Source organism: Phaseolus vulgaris, chromosome 5, assembly GCF_000499845.2.
Source record: "Phaseolus vulgaris cultivar G19833 chromosome 5, P. vulgaris v2.0, whole genome shotgun sequence".
In the NCBI taxonomy this organism is placed as follows: Eukaryota; Viridiplantae; Streptophyta; class Magnoliopsida; order Fabales; family Fabaceae; genus Phaseolus; species Phaseolus vulgaris.
The window spans coordinates 37,640,156-37,660,703 of NC_023755.2; the positions used below are offsets into that span (position 1 = coordinate 37,640,156).

At 29.9% G+C, this 20,548-nt stretch overlaps 2 protein-coding genes across 2 annotated transcripts; both read left to right on the forward strand.

Moving 5' to 3' along the window:
- Positions 1-3,428: 3,428 nt before the first annotated feature.
- Positions 3,429-5,139, forward strand: LOC137835733 (aquaporin PIP2-7). Its single transcript, XM_068644364.1, has 4 exons — positions 3,429-4,025; positions 4,112-4,407; positions 4,529-4,669; positions 4,753-5,139. The coding sequence occupies exons 1-4, from the start codon at positions 3,713-3,715 to the stop codon at positions 4,864-4,866; spliced, it is 864 nt and encodes a 287-aa protein (XP_068500465.1). The 5' UTR covers positions 3,429-3,712; the 3' UTR covers positions 4,867-5,139.
- Positions 5,140-16,307: 11,168 nt separating this feature from the next.
- On the forward strand, positions 16,308-17,280 carry LOC137835731 (uncharacterized). The gene has a single exon (XM_068644362.1). The coding sequence runs from the start codon at positions 16,643-16,645 to the stop codon at positions 17,060-17,062; it is 420 nt and encodes a 139-aa protein (XP_068500463.1). The 5' UTR covers positions 16,308-16,642; the 3' UTR covers positions 17,063-17,280.
- Positions 17,281-20,548: the final 3,268 nt, after the last annotated feature.

The window sequence follows — 20,548 nt, forward strand, 5'->3', positions numbered from 1 at the left end:
TTTAACCCTGTGTTTGCCGTTATGATTCTCTTTTTACTGTCTGATAAATGCTAATTAATCCAAATTTTTGTCCTATGTTATTTTCTTTACATTATTCATTTACATCAGTCTCCTACCTAAATGACCAAGGGTCGGTCAAAGGCCCATAACCAAACATGTTCCCCAACCTTATGCACAGACAATTGAGACTACTGTTGACTTAAAGTTGTACTCGATCACCAGATTGGATTACACCTGGGATAATTAGATCGACATCCTTCCTAAATCAGGGTTGGCCGAAGTCCATAACCAATACTAAAAATAGTTGAACTAAGAAAGGAAAAATTACAATAAAATAGTTTGAAATAAATAGTAATGAATTTATCTAAAAAGATGTTACATTTTATGATTTCATAAATTAAAATGTCTATTGTTTTAAGTTTATATTTATCAACCAAAGATGTAAATATGATTTTTATAAAATTAAAACTTGAACAAAATTATAAATATTTTAAAAATTAAGAAACTAGAATTGTGTAAAAAGTTGACTGGTCAAAATTATAAATTTAACAAAATATAAATATTTAACTAGAGTATTTAAAGAAATAAAATATAGATTTTACAAGATGTAAGAATTAAAATTGCATAAGAGAAATTTTGAGACTTAAATTACGTATTTTGAAAAAATATAAAGACAACAAAATAATAACTAAATATGACAGCTACTATAATTCAGACATTTTCAACTTTAATATTTTGTACTAATTATATCATGATTATGTAGAAAGAAGAAGAAAATGAAGGAAGAAAATTAAAAGTGGAATAGTAATGTAAATGAACCAGAATATTCACGATAGTCAATGGAAAAAAACTTGTGATTCTAATTCATTTCTGAGTAATAATTTTTCAAATGGCCCCCACTAACAGGAGAAAGAGAAATTGTTTTCGTCCACATTTTTACATATTTTATGTCTGAGTGATATACACTTTTTGTGCTAGGGTTGATCAAATTAATTAGGTTACAGTGTAAATATATTTCAAATGTTATTTTTCAGGAATGAAAAAATATAATAATTTTTTAATTCAAAATTAAATAGGTTTTCAATTTTTTATTTCACTTATTTTTCTCTCTATTCAATATATATGTAAATTATTTTAAAATTAAAAACACATAAGAGTATAATAAAAATTAATAACAAATGCATTATTGAAATAAATAAAAACATTTTTTTCTAGAATTGAAAGGGTAGAAAAGAGCATAGGAAAATATAATACATTTTTTCTTGAATGAAAAAAGCATACATAAACATAATATATAACCCGTCTTGTTTTTAAAAGATTTACTTTATAAACTAATTAAAAAGTATGAGCTATTTTTTCTTTAAAGTATTCTATGTTAAAAATTAGTTATAATTGTAATTTGTTTTAAATTTCTCTAAAATATAAAACTCATTCTCCTTGATTTTAAAAGCTTAAAATATGCACTCAGTTTTTTGTATAGGTTTTTTTTATATAGATATTGAGACAAATTAACTCATAGCATTTTTATTATGACAAATAATATTTAAACACATGAAGTTAGATACCGTGGAGGGGAATAATTTACCATAACACGACGATTTTTTTATTGAGATAAGTTTATATTTAACTTTGTCCAAAATATTATTACCTTTGAAAGAAAACAATTTAAAAAAAAAAAATCTATTTGAAAAAAGGGAAAGGAAAGATAAGATGGCTCTAGCTTATTGACTATTGAAGAAGTTTTTAAATTTAATTAATTTATAAAATGTTTAATACTGTTATTATAAAAATCAACGGAAGTTTCATACAGATTGAAAGAAGGACTTGTTATTTAATCTATTAGTTTAGAGATAATTTAAAAAATATTTTAAATAATATTAATACATTAGTAACTTACAAGAAAAGAAAACGACTAAATTTGCTCCCATTTTTAAACATATCTTGTGTTTGTTTTCTTTTACCTATAACTGGTTCTTAATAATTTTCTCATTGAAGTTTTAGTACCAACATGTTTATAATTTTTTCATTGCTCTTATACAATAATATCCAAACGGAATCAGCAATATAATAAACTGCATATTTTGTAGTACAAAAGGTTAAATTATTTAAAGCATAAAAAGTATTTAAATGTTCATGAGACTTGATTCATATCTCTTTCCAGCTCTCCCTAATCAACTGAACGAGACAGCAATGAAATCACAAGAAACCTCGAATATTCTTTGTTTATGGTTTAAACTTCTTTTTGTTGGATTATGAAAGTAGATGCACAAAATGTATAATATCAGAACAAGAACCCTAATACAGACTTTAAAATAGTCATGGTGATTTAAACTTTGCAATAGTGGCCACATAATTTTTTTTATTTTTTTTGTGAGGTGGATAAGGTGAATCCCTTTTGTTCTGCATCTATTTCATTTTAGGTGGCTCCAGATAACTTCATCTGGCAAACCTTCGTCACTCCACAAAAGTGACAGCTCCTTTTCTCCTTATTTTAATCACATCAACAATTATTTAATATTCATAATAGTGCTCATTCATACCTTTACTCTAATATATCTTCACCTATTGCAATTTTTTTATTATGCAATCATTTCTTAGCCACGAACTTCAACTTGGAGTGCTGCAAAAACTCCAATTTTCCATCTGCCATGAGATGGTAAGAGATTGGAGCTTTATATGATGAAGTTCTATAGGTTTTATGAATATATTTTACGTGTGTTCATCTATAAAACTAGAAAAATGTTTTATTAACGCCCTCTTTCACTGACAAAGACTTGACACTACTTGCGTGATATTAATTGACGCTGCAGACGTGATATTTGGTGAAGATGTGACACTGACTCTATATTATAATATATGACTCATAGCACACGCAAAACTGTTATCCGTGTGTCTATAAGTGGTTACTTATGAGACGCACTCAAAACTAGTTAAGTACTTACTTATGTAACGTTTATGGCCACCCACTCTTCATGAAAAAAATTCATTTTTTTTAATAAGAGTCATATATTACATCGATTAGATGGTTTAACCGGTGTAAAAATCATATATTACATCCGCTAGATAGCTTAACCGATGTAATAACCCTACTAGAGCTGATTATGCAACACACGCAAAACTGGTTACCCGTGTGTTTGTAAGTGGTTATTCATTCTAAGTAAAAAAAAAACATTACACCGGTTGTTTCTAACACCGATATAATATATTTTTTTTATCCTATTTTGAAGTTCGTGCAGCTTATTCACGTGCAATCTCAATCTATCACATCATTATCACGTCCACAACGTCAAATGTTTCTCATGTGAAAGATGTCAAATATATATTGGGACTCATAAAACTATTTTACTAAAGTGATGATTAAACATTTAATTATAGAATAATAGTAATTAATTATGAAGTGAGTAGGAATTTAAATAGATGAGTTGTTGAGGGTTAGGGGCATGTAACGGTAGATCCAGAGAAGAAACAGATTTGAGAAAATGGAGGAAATGAAGAGTGGGACCATGCAAGCGAAATGAAGCTAATAGGGCGGCAAAAAAATACGCTAATCATGTAATCGTTGCCACATAGTCAGATAGGAACAAAACATTGCAATTAATTATTAATTCCACTCATTACACCCTTCTTCCTTAAATACTTACCATCTTTCTTCTCCAAACCCTCACTCAAACAACTACACTACCATCTTCCTCCCACATTCATTCTACCACCAATGGCCAAAGACGTTGAGCAGGTCACAGAGCAACCCGAATACTCCGCCAAGGACTACCACGACCCACCTCCCGCGCCGTTGTTCGACCCCGATGAGCTCACCAAGTGGTCCTTGTACAGAGCCGCCATAGCCGAATTCATAGCCACCCTCCTCTTCCTTTACATCACCGTCTTGACCATTATCGGCTACAAGAGACAGACCGACACCAGTATTCCCGGTAACACCGAGTGTGACGGCGTTGGCATTTTGGGCATCGCGTGGGCCTTCGGTGGCATGATCTTCATCCTCGTTTACTGCACCGCTGGCATCTCCGGTATAAAAAACTGAACTTTCATCCATCATCTCAAACTCTCTGCTTTTTCTGCTCCACCCAGTTAACTTTTTGATCTGGTGTAACAGGGGGACACATCAACCCTGCAGTCACACTGGGGTTGTTCCTGGGGCGCAAGGTGTCGCTGGTGAGGGCGTTGTTGTACATAGTAGCACAGTGCGCCGGTGCAATCTCCGGTGCTGGGTTGGCGAAGGCGTTCCAAAAATCCTTCTACAACAGGTACGGTGGAGGAGCCAACACTGTGAGCGATGGCTACAACAAAGGCACTGCCTTGGGTGCTGAAATCATCGGTACCTTTGTTCTTGTCTACACAGTTTTCTCCGCCACCGATCCTAAGAGAAACGCTAGGGACTCTCATGTTCCTGTAAGCACACCATCTCTTACCTTCTTCATCGTTCAATTTAATTTACTATTTTTCCTTTTCTTTCTTACTTACTTACTTCACTTTGAAATTGTAAATAAATAAATAAATAAAAATAAAAAAGGTACTAGCACCCCTTCCCATTGGGTTTGCCGTCTTCATGGTTCACTTGGCTACAATCCCTATCACTGGAACCGGCATTAACCCGGCAAGGAGTTTCGGACCAGCTGTGATCTTCAACAACGACAAAGCCTGGGACGACCAAGTAAGTTAACCTTAAAATTTGTTGTTGTTTTATTTTTCTTTACATGAAAAAGAAAAATTGTTAACGGTTGTGATTATTTTCAGTGGATTTACTGGGTTGGACCGTTTATTGGAGCTGCGGTGGCTGCATTTTACCACCAGTACATTCTGAGAGCTGCAGCAATAAAGGCTCTTGGATCCTTCAGGAGCAACGCATAAGAAAATTGTCCGGTTAAATTATGATTTGTCCTGTGTCACCCAAAACAATAACAGTGTTTCAATTCAAGTCTGTCTACAGGTCCCTCTCTTGGAGTTCCTTTTGGCTTCTTCCCTTACCCGTGGGTTTTGGGAAAACCAGATACCGTGGCCTCTTGAATTTGTAGATAAGAATGCTTTTATTATGTCAACCCTGTATTTTTATCCCTTTTTCTTTTCCCTCATGTATTCTCTTCTATTCTATCATATCAATTTTCTCTTTGCTTGTTCATCAAATTTACCACTTGTTACCACTGTTCCCAATGCGTTATCAAAAATAAATCATCACTTGCTTTCTTTCACGCACTTAATCATGAGATAACTATAGTTCAAAGCACTTGAGGAAACAGACCAAAACCAAAACTACTATGCAGCATTTCTTTAATCTGTGGGATGCACTAGAACTGGCCTTGTGTTATGTTTGATTCTGATTACTTTAATAGAAAAGTTATTTCAGTTTAATGAAAATTCTTTGGTAAAGTTTTGCTATCAGAGATTTAATTGTAAATTAATGTAATTTATATATATTTACATAATTGATGTTTTGTCCCATCTTCTACAATTAGTTTGCGTAACCTTGAGAAGGAATAAGAACAAAAGGAGTGAGTGGTCCTCCCAATAGGATAAATTTGGTGTGCTTTCGCAATCATGCTTGCTACAAGTAAATAAGTAACCACAACTTTCTTGAACCTTCCTATTACTTCACCTGTTTGTTTTCCTCAACAAACATATCTTCTCTCTCTCTCGATACTTCGATTTTTTCACAACTATTTATCGACAAAATAATTTTAATATCAAATTTATAAATATGATTTTTTAAATTAGAAATTCATGTATGTGAGTTTCATAAATCAACAATTAGTACTAATGTATTATTGGAAAGAAGAACAGTGGAAGAGCTTAGCGTCATAATTAAATTGTAATTGCAGTATCGCACACGATATAAAGCCGTTAATTAATTCATTTTTTGTGAAACATTTTCATCGTAGTTGTTATGAACAAAATAACACAGTAGTAGTTCGAAACAAAAAATAAGTAATAAAGACGTTAGGTTGATCGTTGGGATTCCTTTATTGTGTCGTGTGTTCGTAAAATAATAGATTGATTAGGTAAGGTACTTATCTTTGCCTTATTTTATGTTTCTGCTACTCTGTTCCCATTTTATATGTTTATGATTACGCATAATTTAGCCATCAATATATCACGTTTATTTTTATATATAACTCACATATATATTATTTTCCCTTTTTTTTTGTCTCTTCCGTATAGTTTTATATATATTTATATGTGATGACAAATTTAAGATAGAAATTTTATAAGATTTTTTAAAAAAGATTTAGATTAAGGATAATTGCAGAGTGGGGAGATGGTGGAGAGAAGAGACAGAGATAGGGAAGGAGAAGAATAGTGGCTGAAATTAATTTTTGGTGATTTGAGTATTTATGAGTTTTGTCGTGATCCCATAATTGGTGGTATTCGTGTAGATCACGTTTTCAACTTTATTTTGTTATTCTCTCCCCTTTCGATGGTAACGGATAGAGTTTGTATATCATACTGTCTCTCTGTCTCTTTTTTAAATCAGAGGAACAGCTGAATTTATGTGTTACAGTGCTATTAAATTCTTATATTATTATTTAATTTCTTTTAGGGATAATATAAGATTCATTTCTACAATCATTAAATTTCTCACTATTATCATTTGATAGTGTATGTTAAATATTATACCATTTACACATTTGTGGGTATATTTATTTATGTCTAAAATGACATGTTAATTGACAAAATAAAATAGGTAAGACAATGGGCTTTAGGTTTACTTTTTCTTATGTTCTTCTTCTCTCAGTATAAGAACTTTTTTTTAATTGACTTTGTTTTTACATTATTTAAAAGCTTTAAGTTTTCTCAAATAAATCATTTGTTGGGAACGTGTTTTTCCTTAAATCTGGAGAAAAAAATTAGTATTTAACGGATGTTTCAAAATTTTATTAACTACATTGATTTCAAAGCCTTCTTTTATAAAATATCAAAAATTTTAAAACTCTTTTGTAAAGTACTATGGGTTCAAAATATTTTTTTTTTTTTATGTTTCAAAGTCTTCGTAAAATACCATATCTTTCCGAATATATTATACGTTTCAAATTCTCTGTAAAATATCATACTACTACAAGAAAAACATGAAATAGAAATCAATTTTAGAGATAAAAATAGTTGTTATAGTAACTAAATTAGAGACCATTTTAAAAACTAAGTAAATTAGTACCTAATTAGCTGTGGAGTGGCCACAGGTGCAGAGTCAAGCATGCCAGTTTCTTGAAGGAGATCAAGAGTATACTTGCGTTGACTTACTTAAATGAAGACCAGTACTGTTGCGAGCAATTTCCAGTCCCAAAAAGTAAGTGAGATTACCTAAATTTTTTATCTTGAAGTGATGGTGAAGGGATGCAGTAATTGTATTGATTTCCTCCGTGTCATCACCAGTTAAGAGCAAGTCATCAACATAAACAAGAATAACAGTGAGTTTATCATTATTATATTTAAGAAAAAGAGAGTGATCAGCAACAGAAATAGAGTAATTATTTGACAAAAGAAAAGTAGAAAGTTTGGCGTACCATTGGCGACCAGCTTGACGAAGGCCATACAAAGACCGTTGAAGCTTGCAAACATGCTGGGGAGAAGGAAGAGAGAGGCCAGGTGGGGGGGGGGGGGGGGTCATGTATATCTCTTCATGGAGATCACCATGAAGAAATGCATTATTGACATCAAGTTGTTTTAAAATCCAATTTTTGGTAGTGGCAATAGCAAGCAGAAGGCGGAGGGTAGTGAGTTTAGCAACAGGTGCAAAAGTGTCTAAGAAATCAAGTCCTTCAAGTTGGGTAAACCCTTTGGCAACAACTCTAGCTTTGTGGCGCTCAACAGTGCCATCAGAATGGTATTTGATTTTATATACCCATTTACAACCAATAGTTTTCTTTCCTAGAGGGAGAGGGGTAAGTTGCCAAGTATTGTTAGCAGCAAGAGCTTGAAGCTCATCTTGCATGGCAGATTGCCAAGAAGCATGTTTGGAGGCTTCGTTATATGTCCGAGGTTCAGGATGAGAATTGATAGAGGAAATAACATTTCTAAAATTGGAAGATAAGGAATTGTAAGACAAGTAATTATGAATAGGATATCTACTACTTACAGTGTTGGTTGTAGTGTGGAAATCTGCAAGATAGGCAGGTTGTCGGTGAGGACGAACTGATCTTCTTGGAAATTGGGGTGAGATGCTTCCTGGAGATGCAGGCGGTGATAATTCTGATGGAGGTGCAATGTTGGATGCAGGAGCAGAGACACTATTTGTTGGAAGATCATAGGATAATGAGGCTAGTGGAGGAACAGTATTGTGTGCAGGAGTAGAGGCACATGGCTCGACAGGAGGTGCAGTATCTGAAAAAAATCAAAAGCAGAATTATATGCATTAGAAATAGGGAGAGATAAAGTGTTAGGGTCCTTAGGCAAGCCACGGTCCAATTTATATGGAAAGTGGTTTTCATGAAAGATTACATGTCCTGATATCTCTATGCTATGAAACTTTAAATTTAAGATAATATAACCTTTTGTATTTTGCGGGAAGCCAAGAAAAATACCTTTGATAGATCTATCATCTAATTTTTTCCTATGTGCAGTAATGGTACTAGCATAACAGAGACAACCAAATACTTTTAGAAAGGAAATGTCATATGGTTTTCCAAACAACTTTTCATGAGGAGTGATGTTATCAAGTAATGGAGTAGGAATAACATTTATTAAGAAAACAACATGATTTACAGCAAATTCCCAAAAAATAGGAGGAAGATTTGCTTGAAAAAGTAAAGCCCGGGTTACATTTAGTATGTGTTGATGTTTACGTTCTACAATGCCATTTTGTTGTGGTGTTTCAACACAAGATTTTTGATGTATAATTCCCTTTGAAGCATAAAAATTTGACATAGCAAACTCAACACCATTGTCAGTACGAATCGTTTTGATATTAGTTTTGAAATGATTTTGAACGAAAACAGTGAAGTTAATGATGTGCTGACGCACTTCAGATTTGTTATGCAGCAGAATAACCCAAGTATAACGCGAGTAATCATCAACAATAGTCAAGAAATAACGAAAACCTTGCATAGAAATTATGGAACATGGTCCCCAAATATCAAAGTGTACAAGATCAAAAATAGCAGAGTTAACAGTATTACTTAAAGTGAAAGGAAGTTTTCTCTGTTTTGCACGACTACGAGTGTCACATACATGATGAGTATCAACAGTAATAAAAGAGTATTGTTTGCTTAAGACATGTAATCTTTCATGTGAAGGGTGTCCTAGTCTATAATGCCATAGTGTTTTGTCTGTGATATTACAATTAATAAAAGGAGCAAAACAATGCGGTTTAGATTGACTAGAAGCAGGCAAGGTAGTGACAAGGTACAAGCCAGCAGTGGCTTTAACTGTACCAATCCTCTCTTGAGTGAGATTGTCTTGTATAATGCAGTGGGTTGAAGTGAAAGTTAAAGTGCATTTAAGTTGGTGTGTGAGTTTAGAAACAGATATTAAGTTTAATTGAAAATGAGGCGCGTATAACACATCAGACAAATAAAACTGATCAGAAAAACGTACTAAACCAGAATATGTGGCATAAATAGTTTGGCCATTTGGAAGACTAATTAAGACAGGTTTAATTTTAGTATAAGTAGTAAAAACGTTCAAATTGTGACAAACATGATCAGTGGCACCAGAATCAATAATCCAAGATTCTTTTATAGAAGATAGTGAAGAGAAAAACTTACCTGTTGAAGAATGCTCAGTATTGGGGATTTCATCCGTAGAGATGTTGCCGACTTGATTAATTTGAGTGTGAGAGGCAGGATCCTCAAGGTTTTGCTGACGCAAAATGTTGGTAAGGAATTGGCACTGTTGTGATGTAAGTTGAATCCCCTTTACATCATGTTCTTTAGGAAAAAGCTCAGAAGAAGTGTCAGTAGTAATCATATTATTGGCTTGGGATGTCCAATTGGTGAATTTGTAGCCAGGAGGGAACCCATGCTTTTTATAACAGGTGTCAACAGTGTGGCCAAGACGATTACAAAAAGTGCAGACTTTTCTAGTAAAAGAAAACTTTGAGGTTTTAACATTACCAGAAGGAAAACCCACTTTGTGAAAACAAACAGCCTCAGTATGACCATATTTACCACAAAAATTGCATGTAATAGTGTAACTACTATTAAGACTATGAAGACTAGGGTTTTCATTAAACATTGCCTAAAAGATTTTTAAAACCAATCAAGATTTTGAAAGAGAACAGAAAAAAAAAAATAACCAAGAACAGCAAAAAGGGAAATAAAAATAAGAGAGAAGCGCAGCAGAACTCTTCATTCGAAGAGCTCTGATACCATATTAAGAAGTGGACTTTAAGCCTAACTCAACCCCATAAAACCGGCTCAATGAGGTGAGGTTTGCACCCACTTATATACAATGAAAGGCTCTAATCTCTAGTCGATGTGGGATCTCCAACATTAGCAACCAAGGTTTTAACTACCAATTATTTAGTTTCTAAATTTGGTAACAAAAACCTTAGTTGCTGATTAAATACCAATTTAGAAACCATTTAACAATAATATAAACTAATTTAGAAACCAAAATTTTGTTAGTATTTAGAATGGTCTCTAATTTAATCATTATAGTAATTAATTATTTTTTGTCACTAAAAATTAGTTTTCATTTCATGATTTTTTTTTGTAGTGTACGTTTCCAAATTTTCATAAAATATCATATGTCTTGTCATCTTCATAAAATACTATAAATTGTTAGAACCTCTCTAAAAATCCTGGGTTTCAAATTTCATCATTCATGTGTTTTTTCAACCACAATTGTATACATCTATTGAATTTATTTATTCATATTTGATAAAATATTTTTTCAAAAAACAAAACAAATAAATGAAAAATAAAATAAATAAATGAATGAATATAACATTCATCATTAACAAGTTATACATATATAACTAAATTTAAATTTATATCAAAATATATTAAGTATACACATTAAGATTAAAACTCAAACACAAAATATGATTTAAAAAACTTAGAATGAGGAAGCTAAAACATATCTTGTTATGAAATACTACAAATAAAAACCTAACATGTTCTTCGTAAAACACAAAATAAAACAAAATTATTTCTATTGAATGTTTTGGTATTGAGTGTGAGGGTGTCTGCCACCTAACAAATATTATTATATTATGTGAAGTTTATATTTTATGTATTATGGTGTTCAATATTTATTAGAGATATTCACTACAAGATCCTTAATTTTTTTATTTAAAATTTAATACATTAACTTGTGTAGCAATATTTCAATTTTAAAAGTGTTTTTATCACAGTAAACTTTATATTAAAAGTAGAGAATGTTGTATAAATAATAATTGTATTAAATGTTGAATTACCCAATTAAATAGTTTGGGAAGAGTAATAACTTTTTATTAGTTAATTAATATCTTATAATCTATATTTCACACATTTTACTTAATTTTAGTTTATTGCATTTTGGATTAATCTTAAGGTACATGTTTGATTGTGAAGATTTTATGTCATCACTTTCATTTCGTGTTTCTTGAAGTAATGTGAAATGTTGTCAAAATTTTGTGAAATAAAAGTAATGAGGATTAAAGTTTATATACTATTGAACTATAATAAAAGTCTTGTATGAGATAATTTACACACAACATAGATATGGATCGAAGTTACGATTAATTCACCACGTGTAAATGAGTAAAATAATTTATACAATTTAAACATAATATCGATAATAGTCACGATAGAGTAAAGATGATATATTATTGAGTGAATAAACATAGTGGAAGGATATTACATGTTTCAAAAAATAAAACATATTTTTTGTAATGATTAATTTTTAAGAAATTATATTTTTTTATTAATAAAAAAATTATATAACATTAATACGACAATGAACTGTTACATTTACAATATCTTTACCAAATATATGCCAAATTGATGAATTTGTGGATTCGACAATAAATAACATATTAAAGAACATAATAGCATAATCTGTTATATTGAAATATAATATATATTGAAGATTTTATGCATGAAAATATCTCTAAGAATACACAAACTTCGTTATATTTCGATTAATATATATATATATATATATATATATAATTTCATTTAATAACATGAATGTGAAATATGATTACCCGTTTAATTCATTGTTATTTTCTATTAAAACTACTATTAAATAAAAGTTGTTAGTTTATTATTATACTCTTCTGGGTAATAATTAATGTTATGACGTTTACTGAAAGAAACAGTAGTTATTTTAAAATATTAGCATAGACTTCCTGAGCAAAATATAATATTTGTGCATGGCCAATAACTTAAACGAGTTTACATTATATTCGACCTTATCAAGCCACACTCTTGTGAACTTCATAATCGTGTATTATATCATGCTTAATTTCTATTCATTCATAAATCTGCTTAATTTTCGTTTAAGTTCACTCATATCAACTTATAGATTGCTATGCAAAGTCATATAGACATATAGCTAAGTGATGACTTTTTTTTATATTATTATTATTATATTAATTCATATATATATTATAAGTCAAAATCATAGTTATAACTTCTAGAAAACGTTTTTTCAAAACTATAAATTTAGGGTTATAAAGGTCTATTATAATGTTGAGTATTATTAAAAAACAAAATATAAAAGAAAGTAATCGTTAGTCGTATCAACGACTATATTTATTTTATGGTTCGTCTTCATGTCACATTCATTTTATATACAAAATAATAGCTAATTTGAAACCATCAACTTGTCGATTAAACAGTACGGTCATATACCCAAAGTGATGACTTTTTTTTTTATCATATATGATAAATTATATTAATTACTTGGAATAATCTTTTTAAATGAAATTTAAAGTCACACATATTAGTAAGAAATTTTGAATTTTAACTACATCAACTAATTTATTTATTTAATCATTTGTCACCCATAATATATAGTCTTACGCACGAGCTTCTATCTATCACTCTCGGCGTGAGGGGTGTGTTGGAGATCCCACATCGACTAGAGATGAGAGTCAATTTATTTCAAATTTAAAGTAATATAAGTTATTCTTCACGCTAAGAACCTACTTTGGAAGTGATGATTTGGTATCACGACAGACATACAATTTCATATTCAAATTTTGTACAGCAATTTAGTGATTATTGAGATTTTTTGAAATAAAGGTTTCTCATTTTCTAATATTGGTCTTAGGTAAAAAGAACTTAGATAATATTTACGAAGTTCAATGTTCAAATCAAAAAGTGTGTTTGGTTAGAGTATTATAAAAATTCAAAGAAATTGAAATACTTAACATTTGAACTACTTGTAGTTAAAGTTATCTCGTTTTTTGAAATATTTTGTATAGATAAAATGTTTCGAATTTTTTGTATTTAAGTTCCTTGTTAATAAAATAACCCAATTTTATACAACTAATTTTTAATACTTTATGTAATAATATATCTATTTGGGCGAGTCATATCTGTTTTTATTTTTTATTTTTTTAAGTCATTCTGTGTTTAAATGCCTTCAAATTATTTTTTAAGACTTTAGTCTGTAGTTAGCGCAATTAATTTTTTTTAATTATTCACAATCATAGACTCAATCTATACTTCATTATCATTTTTTAATTAATTTTATATAATAATAAATTTGATGATCCAATTCAATCGTAATCACATTAATTTAATTTCACACAACCAAATTAACATAACTCTAACGTTTTTTTTCTGTTTTTTTAAGTCGTACTGTAAAAAATCTATTGAAAGAACATAGCAAATGGGCTCAGAGTTCATGAACTTTAGGCCCATTACAAGTTTAGTTGACTGGTCTGTAAATAATCGAATAAAAAAAACTATTAAACATTTTCTACTTCTATATCTCATGCATTTTTTTTCCAAGATGAATAGCATCGTATGATTATTATTAAAAAAATTCAATGTTTTCATTTAAAGCAGGTAAATATTTAATGTCTGAACATTGAGTATAAAGTTATGGTCTAAATAAACTCAGAGGAATACAGCTGAATAATAAGAATATGTAAAAAATAGTCCTAAAAGAAAGGCCATGATTTGGTTTTTCGGCCATCACCGTGAATTTTCACGGCACAGTTGAAAATGGAGAAATTGGACAGATTAGCAACACGTAAGCCAACGGTGTATGTAGAATGATAACTTGGTATGACACTAACATTTTTTTTACACTTTCATTTTTTATTTGACAACTGATTATATTATTATTTTATTTTAAAATTTTATTTATATTTATTTCTATTACTTAAATATATTTTTTTATAATTAAATAGAAGTTAGAGAAAAAAATAAGAGTATCATAGAGTAATTTTTTTTATAGGATTAATTTATAATTTATTTATAAAGAACCATTTCATTAGAATAATAAATTTTCATCTAGTATGTTTTTAGAATTATTATGAATAAGTATAATTTATCTATGTATCGGTATATGAATTTTAGTTTAATTTTTTATATGTTTATATTTTTTTAATAATAAGTTGTTTGATACCTAACCTAAAAATTATGTTAAAAAAATTTAATTTCTCCAACTTTAAAAGGATAATTTATTTTTACGCAAAATATTTTGTAGCAAAATATGTTAAAAATTTAAATTTCTTTTTTGAACTTTATAAAAGCAATTAAATGTTTAAATGTAGAGATTTCAAATTTCACCCAAAAAATAAAAATCTGAAAAAATATTTGATCCTATCTAATTCATATATCTTCTCTTTGTATTTCATTATTAACTCAAATTTGATTGGCGCATTGTCAGTTTAACTACTATCAAAACACAGCTAAGTTTGAAAATATGGGGGATATTGGGAGAGAGATGCTTTTTTATTTTTCAATTTTTGTTGATGCTTTTGGTTACATTAAGTTTTATAATATTATATTTTGAAAGTAACTGCAAAAATTGAATATTTGTATAAAAATAAAAGCAAAGAATGAGGAAGTGAGTTTAGTTTTGGAACAGAGCACACTCTGTTTTTAGTTAACAGGGCATCATATTGACATACCGATGGTGGAGGAGTGGGGCCTCCGAGGGAGAAGAAGACCTTTGATTAACATTCACCTCTTGCATGCGCTTTTGCGTTGTGCCTTTGCAATAATGTGCCAAACAGGGCCTTTGCTGCACCTCTAAGCTAAGGCAACCCCATGCTTCAATTACTACTACTTTTCCACGTAGCGAGTAAGCAAAGCATACATCTTAAAAACCCCATCCCCTAATATACTTGTGTTAACATTCACTCAATAAGACACTTAAAAACTCAAGATTTTCAACAATTAATTTCAATGCATTGGTTATCCCATCCATTTTTTTTTTCTATCTGTAAATTCCCGTAAAAACGAAATCGATTGGACTGATTCATTAAGATTATATGAACTGAAATTAATAATTCGTTCGTTTATAAAGTAGGTTGGTGAGTTGTCATTTTTTTTAAAAATGATATAATTTTTTATTTATTTTAAAACTATTTACTTGATTGTTGTAATTGATATCATTTTTTGAATAATAAAAATATTAAAATAATAATAAAATTGAATCAAATTTTAATATTATAATAAAAAAGATTTAATGGCTAACTTAATAAAGTAAATATCAACAATATTTTAATGATAAAATCAATTATCACCAATTTTGATTCCAGAAATATAAAAAAAAATATTTAAAAGTGTAAAGAATAAAGAAGAATGACTTTTCATGACGGACTATATACAAAACTGACGAATTCAAAAAATTGACATACCTATTTAAATAATAATAAATTGTCAGGTCGACCAACTCTACCATCCCTTTTACTCCAAGAATATGATTATTGATTTAAAAGGATGGTTAATTATTTGTTGTATGATTCATTATCTAGTAACTAATTACTCACATTGTAATCCACTTCATCAAGGTACTCAAGTACATGTAACTTGCTCTCACGGTCCCAAGCTACTCACTCCAGTATAACCATCATTCTTTGAGCCACGTCAATACACTCCAAATTGCACAATAATAATATGCATGCTCGTCACAAGAAGCCATATTTATGCCCAAGCTGTTTCAGTGAATTCATTTACAACCATTTTCATGCGATCAACACATGGATGGATAAAGGATTACCAACTCAATGAATTAAAGAAATGCTAATATGTTTTGTGGCAGTAGAGAGAGATGACACAGATGTGAAGACTAGTTGTTAATTGGAATCTGAGAGTAGTTAAGAGTTGTTTCATCTGTTCCACTCTTTGAACTGGAATGTACCCTTTTAACAATCAATCACTATATAACACCAAAGGGTCAAAGACTCATCACCTATCCTTAACAGGACAATTCACAATCTTTCAAGTGTCAAATCTGAACAAGTCCATTGATCAACACTTGGGAAAGTTTTGGCTGATACTGGTATAATCAAATTTTAGTGGGCAGTTTGGGAATTACAAAGAGTTGAAGGTTGGGGTCTGGTGATTGCAAAGCTCATAATTATGTTTCCCATTCATTAGCCTCCTTTTCCCAACACAAAAATTCAGGTCCAAGGAACAACCACTTGCTGTCAGAACCATGGCACTATAAAAGCCAGTTAAACCCACCCACAAATTTTCATTCTTTCCAAGTGATTTGCAGAAAGTCAAGGAGACAAAACAAAAACATGAATCCCATTGGTTTGTCTCTCCTCTCCCTAGTTTCTCTAGCCCTTGTCTCAATTGTCACAGCCCAAGAAAGAGCCCCTCATGGGCTTGTCTACGAGAATCCCGAAGCCTTTTCACCATCAGCATATAGCTTCTTTCATCCCAATGAAAAAAAGCCCGAGACCAGAGACCCTTGTGCAGCATCAAAATGTTCACCAATGCCTTTAGCAGCACAGGTGGAAGCCACTGAAATTCATGAAAGCAAAGCCAAAACACACGAAGAAGGTAGGAAAAAATTAGGAGCTGGTGGCATAGCTGGCATTATCTTTGGTGTTGCTTTTGTTGTGGTTTTGGCTATGGGGGTCTACCATGTGAGGGTCACTCGCCGAACCAACATGAGTAGAGCCAGAGACAATGGTGCTGTTCAACAAGATGCTTGATATGCTTTGTCTCTGTTATAATTACTTCCAAATCTCACCCTAGATTTTGTACAGGGATGTAATGTAATACCTACCCTGAACTTTAATTCCCTTAATATCTTACTACTAGACGATTACTTATTTGCTTTTATCGTCTACCATTTGTATTTGGTTAGCCAATGTATCTACTGTTGTGAATCGTGATATAGTGATCAGTTTCCAATTTGGATCTCAGCAAACAACAAGCTCAAATGTTTCCATTTTCTTACTAACTTCTTTAATTATGAGACCTTCAATGTTTGGAAGTCATTGTTAACATCTTATTAAGTAAAGTTTGTAAGAACATCTTACGGAGTAAAACTCCAATCAAAATGTTTTATTTGAAAGAGTAATTACCATGTCATACTATTATATCAAATTATTGTGAATCTGGATTAAATGCGTTTAAGAAATAAAACACAATTCAATTTCATTATTCTTATTACAATGCCCAAATATCGACCATTTTCTTTTAAATTAATCATAATCTTTACTGTTTCATATCTTGTCTTAGTTGATATCTTAGTCTTGGTCTGGGAGTACTTACAATTAGTTCATCCCTCAAGTAAGTATAATTTTAATATTAAAGTATGTAGTTATAAGGATATGTTCAAAAGTATTTTTATGTGGAGGTATCTCCTTATTTATACTAATCTTAATGAGGTTATATTTGCATAGTACTCTCTCAAAGGTTTAAGTGAATCATAATTGCGATTTTAGAGTGTATAATTTATCTACTTAATTATGCTTAATTATAAAAAGAAGAGGGTACATGTTAGTTCAAGAATGTCAGAATGTATGTTGAAGATGATTTCGACTATTTTTTATTAATCGAGATTATCGTGGTCGTAGACCGTACAATATTCCTAATTCAAATGGATTTACTCAAAGAATATATCTTCTGAAATACTATTATTCTTGAATGATATAATTTTTATTTTAATTACTTAGTCTATTTAATTAATTTTGGATTTAGATTTCACTCATTTCAATATGAGCAAATTAAATACTTTTATATTAGACCAATAAAGTATATAACAAATATAAAAAAAATAAATCAACCTATAAACATTTCTATGAAAGTGGATTGAAAGCAAATGAGTTGAGTTACATATATGAACCCACTAACCCATTTTGCTAATACCAAGAAGTTGAGATACAATAGGTTCACTCATTGAATATTTGTTACGTCTTAATTTCATGCTTTCAAATACTTCAACAATTTAGTTTTCATTTTTTTCTCAATTCTTACTCTGATTTACACTCTAGTATCTATTTTTTTAAATGTATTTTTTTTCTATTTTTTTTATTATTATTTACGGGTTGACCAATCAATCTATTTAAAGAAACAAAATGAGAAAGCCTTCCAATTTTGAAATAAACTTACACATGATCTCAATTGAGATGGATCGTTGGAAATGTATCTACATTGTTCCATTTGGGTTAAGGTCCTCCAAAGGCAGCCCAATCAGTGTGGTGGGAATGGGAGCAAGAAAACAATTAGAGTTTTGGAAAGTTCTTTCTCTACGATACCAATTTCCTCATTTTCAAAATTTTTAAAATTATCATTTTTCTACATTTGAAAATTCAAAGTTCAAAAAATATAATTCAAAAGTCAAAATTTCATTTTACAAAGGAAATTCAAAATGCAAAAAAATACATAATGAAAAAAAATCCAGAACACAAATTTTGAAAATGTTTTTTGGAAAAGATTTTTTAGAATTCAAAAATATGTTCAAGAAATCCAAATCTGGAAATGTATTTTGAAAAAAAAATATACAGTACAAAATCTGAAAATGCATTCCAGAAAAAAAAATTTAAAATTCAAAAATATGTTCTGAAAATTTAAATCTAGAAATATATTCTGAAAAAGAAATTTCAAAAATATTTTTTTATCCACACACGCTCCTTTTATTTAAGGTTATTTTTGTCATTATTGTGTAAAAGTATTTCTGTCAATTTTAATGATAGATTCGGTACAGGTCAAAATTGATATGATGCATGAAAAATTTGTCCATAGGTTTTTGGCAATACATGCACTGTTATTAAATAGTAATGAAGGTCGTGCAAATAGTAGGATACAAGTTAATAGGACTATTGTCCTTGGTTAAGCCCAACAACATCTTTTATAAATTTTCAGACCAATTTTTTTTATCTTTTATGTTTTTTAAATGGTATCACTGAGTCAATATGATTTTTTTATATATATATATAATTTAAACAAGTAAATTAATTTTATGTGGAAATTTTATAATGTATTGTCGCTTCAGTGCACTTGATTGGGTTAAAAGAAAAATCTATATCATGGTATTTTATTGCATTTTTTTAGCACTCACTTTTATTCATCTTTATGCATTTAGGAGGAAATAAAGTTCAGTCTCTTATGATGGTATTCTGGCATCGTGATATAATACTAATTGTACTCTAATAAAACAGTGCGACAAGATAAATTAAGATGATTAACTGTTAGAAAAAGAATAAGGGGATTATTTTATAAAAACATATAACTGAATTTTAGTTATGTGTATCCATCAAAACTTAAAATACACCAGAGCATAAAAGAATTAATATAAATAAAGTTGTAAATATTAATATTCACTCGTTAAAAACATAAATTTATAAGTATTTAATATTTAAAATAATATAAAAGTTAAAGTAAAATGTTATTATACCTAAATTAAATTTCAATAATACCTATCAATATTTATTACTAACAAATAATAAAAAATTTAAGTTGATTTTTATTTTGAAAAAAAGTTAAAACAATGTATCATTAAATATTTTTTAATTAAATCGATTATCTGATTTATCATTTATTTTTACTTTTTTAACGACTGATTCTTCGTACGGATTTTATGATTTCTTTAAATCGGTTATTTAACTGATTTAGGACAGTGGAGTCTGGTTTTAAGAAAAAACAGAATACAGTACAATTGTATTATTCAATCACACGTCCATCAATTTGAGTTACTTGTGATTCGTGTAAAACAATAATTAAATTAATAAGAATATAAAATATTTTAATAAAAATATCTGATCAGTGTATTGAGTAGATAAGAGTTGAGATGATTCATGAAAATCTTCATCCTTTACAGATATTAGTCGACCCAATCTTTGAAGGGTTATAAACATATTTTATTATAATTGTGGTAACTGAGCACATTTTAATTAAAGTGTTCTTAATGAACAATTATGTGAAATGCTTTTCGGTTATAATGGTCCTGTGGATCTAAGATGAAAACGAAACTACCCTTAACATTCTTAGACTTCTGTAATAATTTGGGCCGTTGGACCGATTCTGAGATCACATCTTATAAATAAAAAGGGGAAATTTCTTCCTGCACCCCCATATTGTTGTGCAAAGACAAAAGTGTCCCTATATAAAAACTGTACATTTATTTTTTTGCATTTCGGATTATGAAATCCGGTAAAGTTTTGGATTGTCGCGCGTCCGTTAACCTTCCAGAT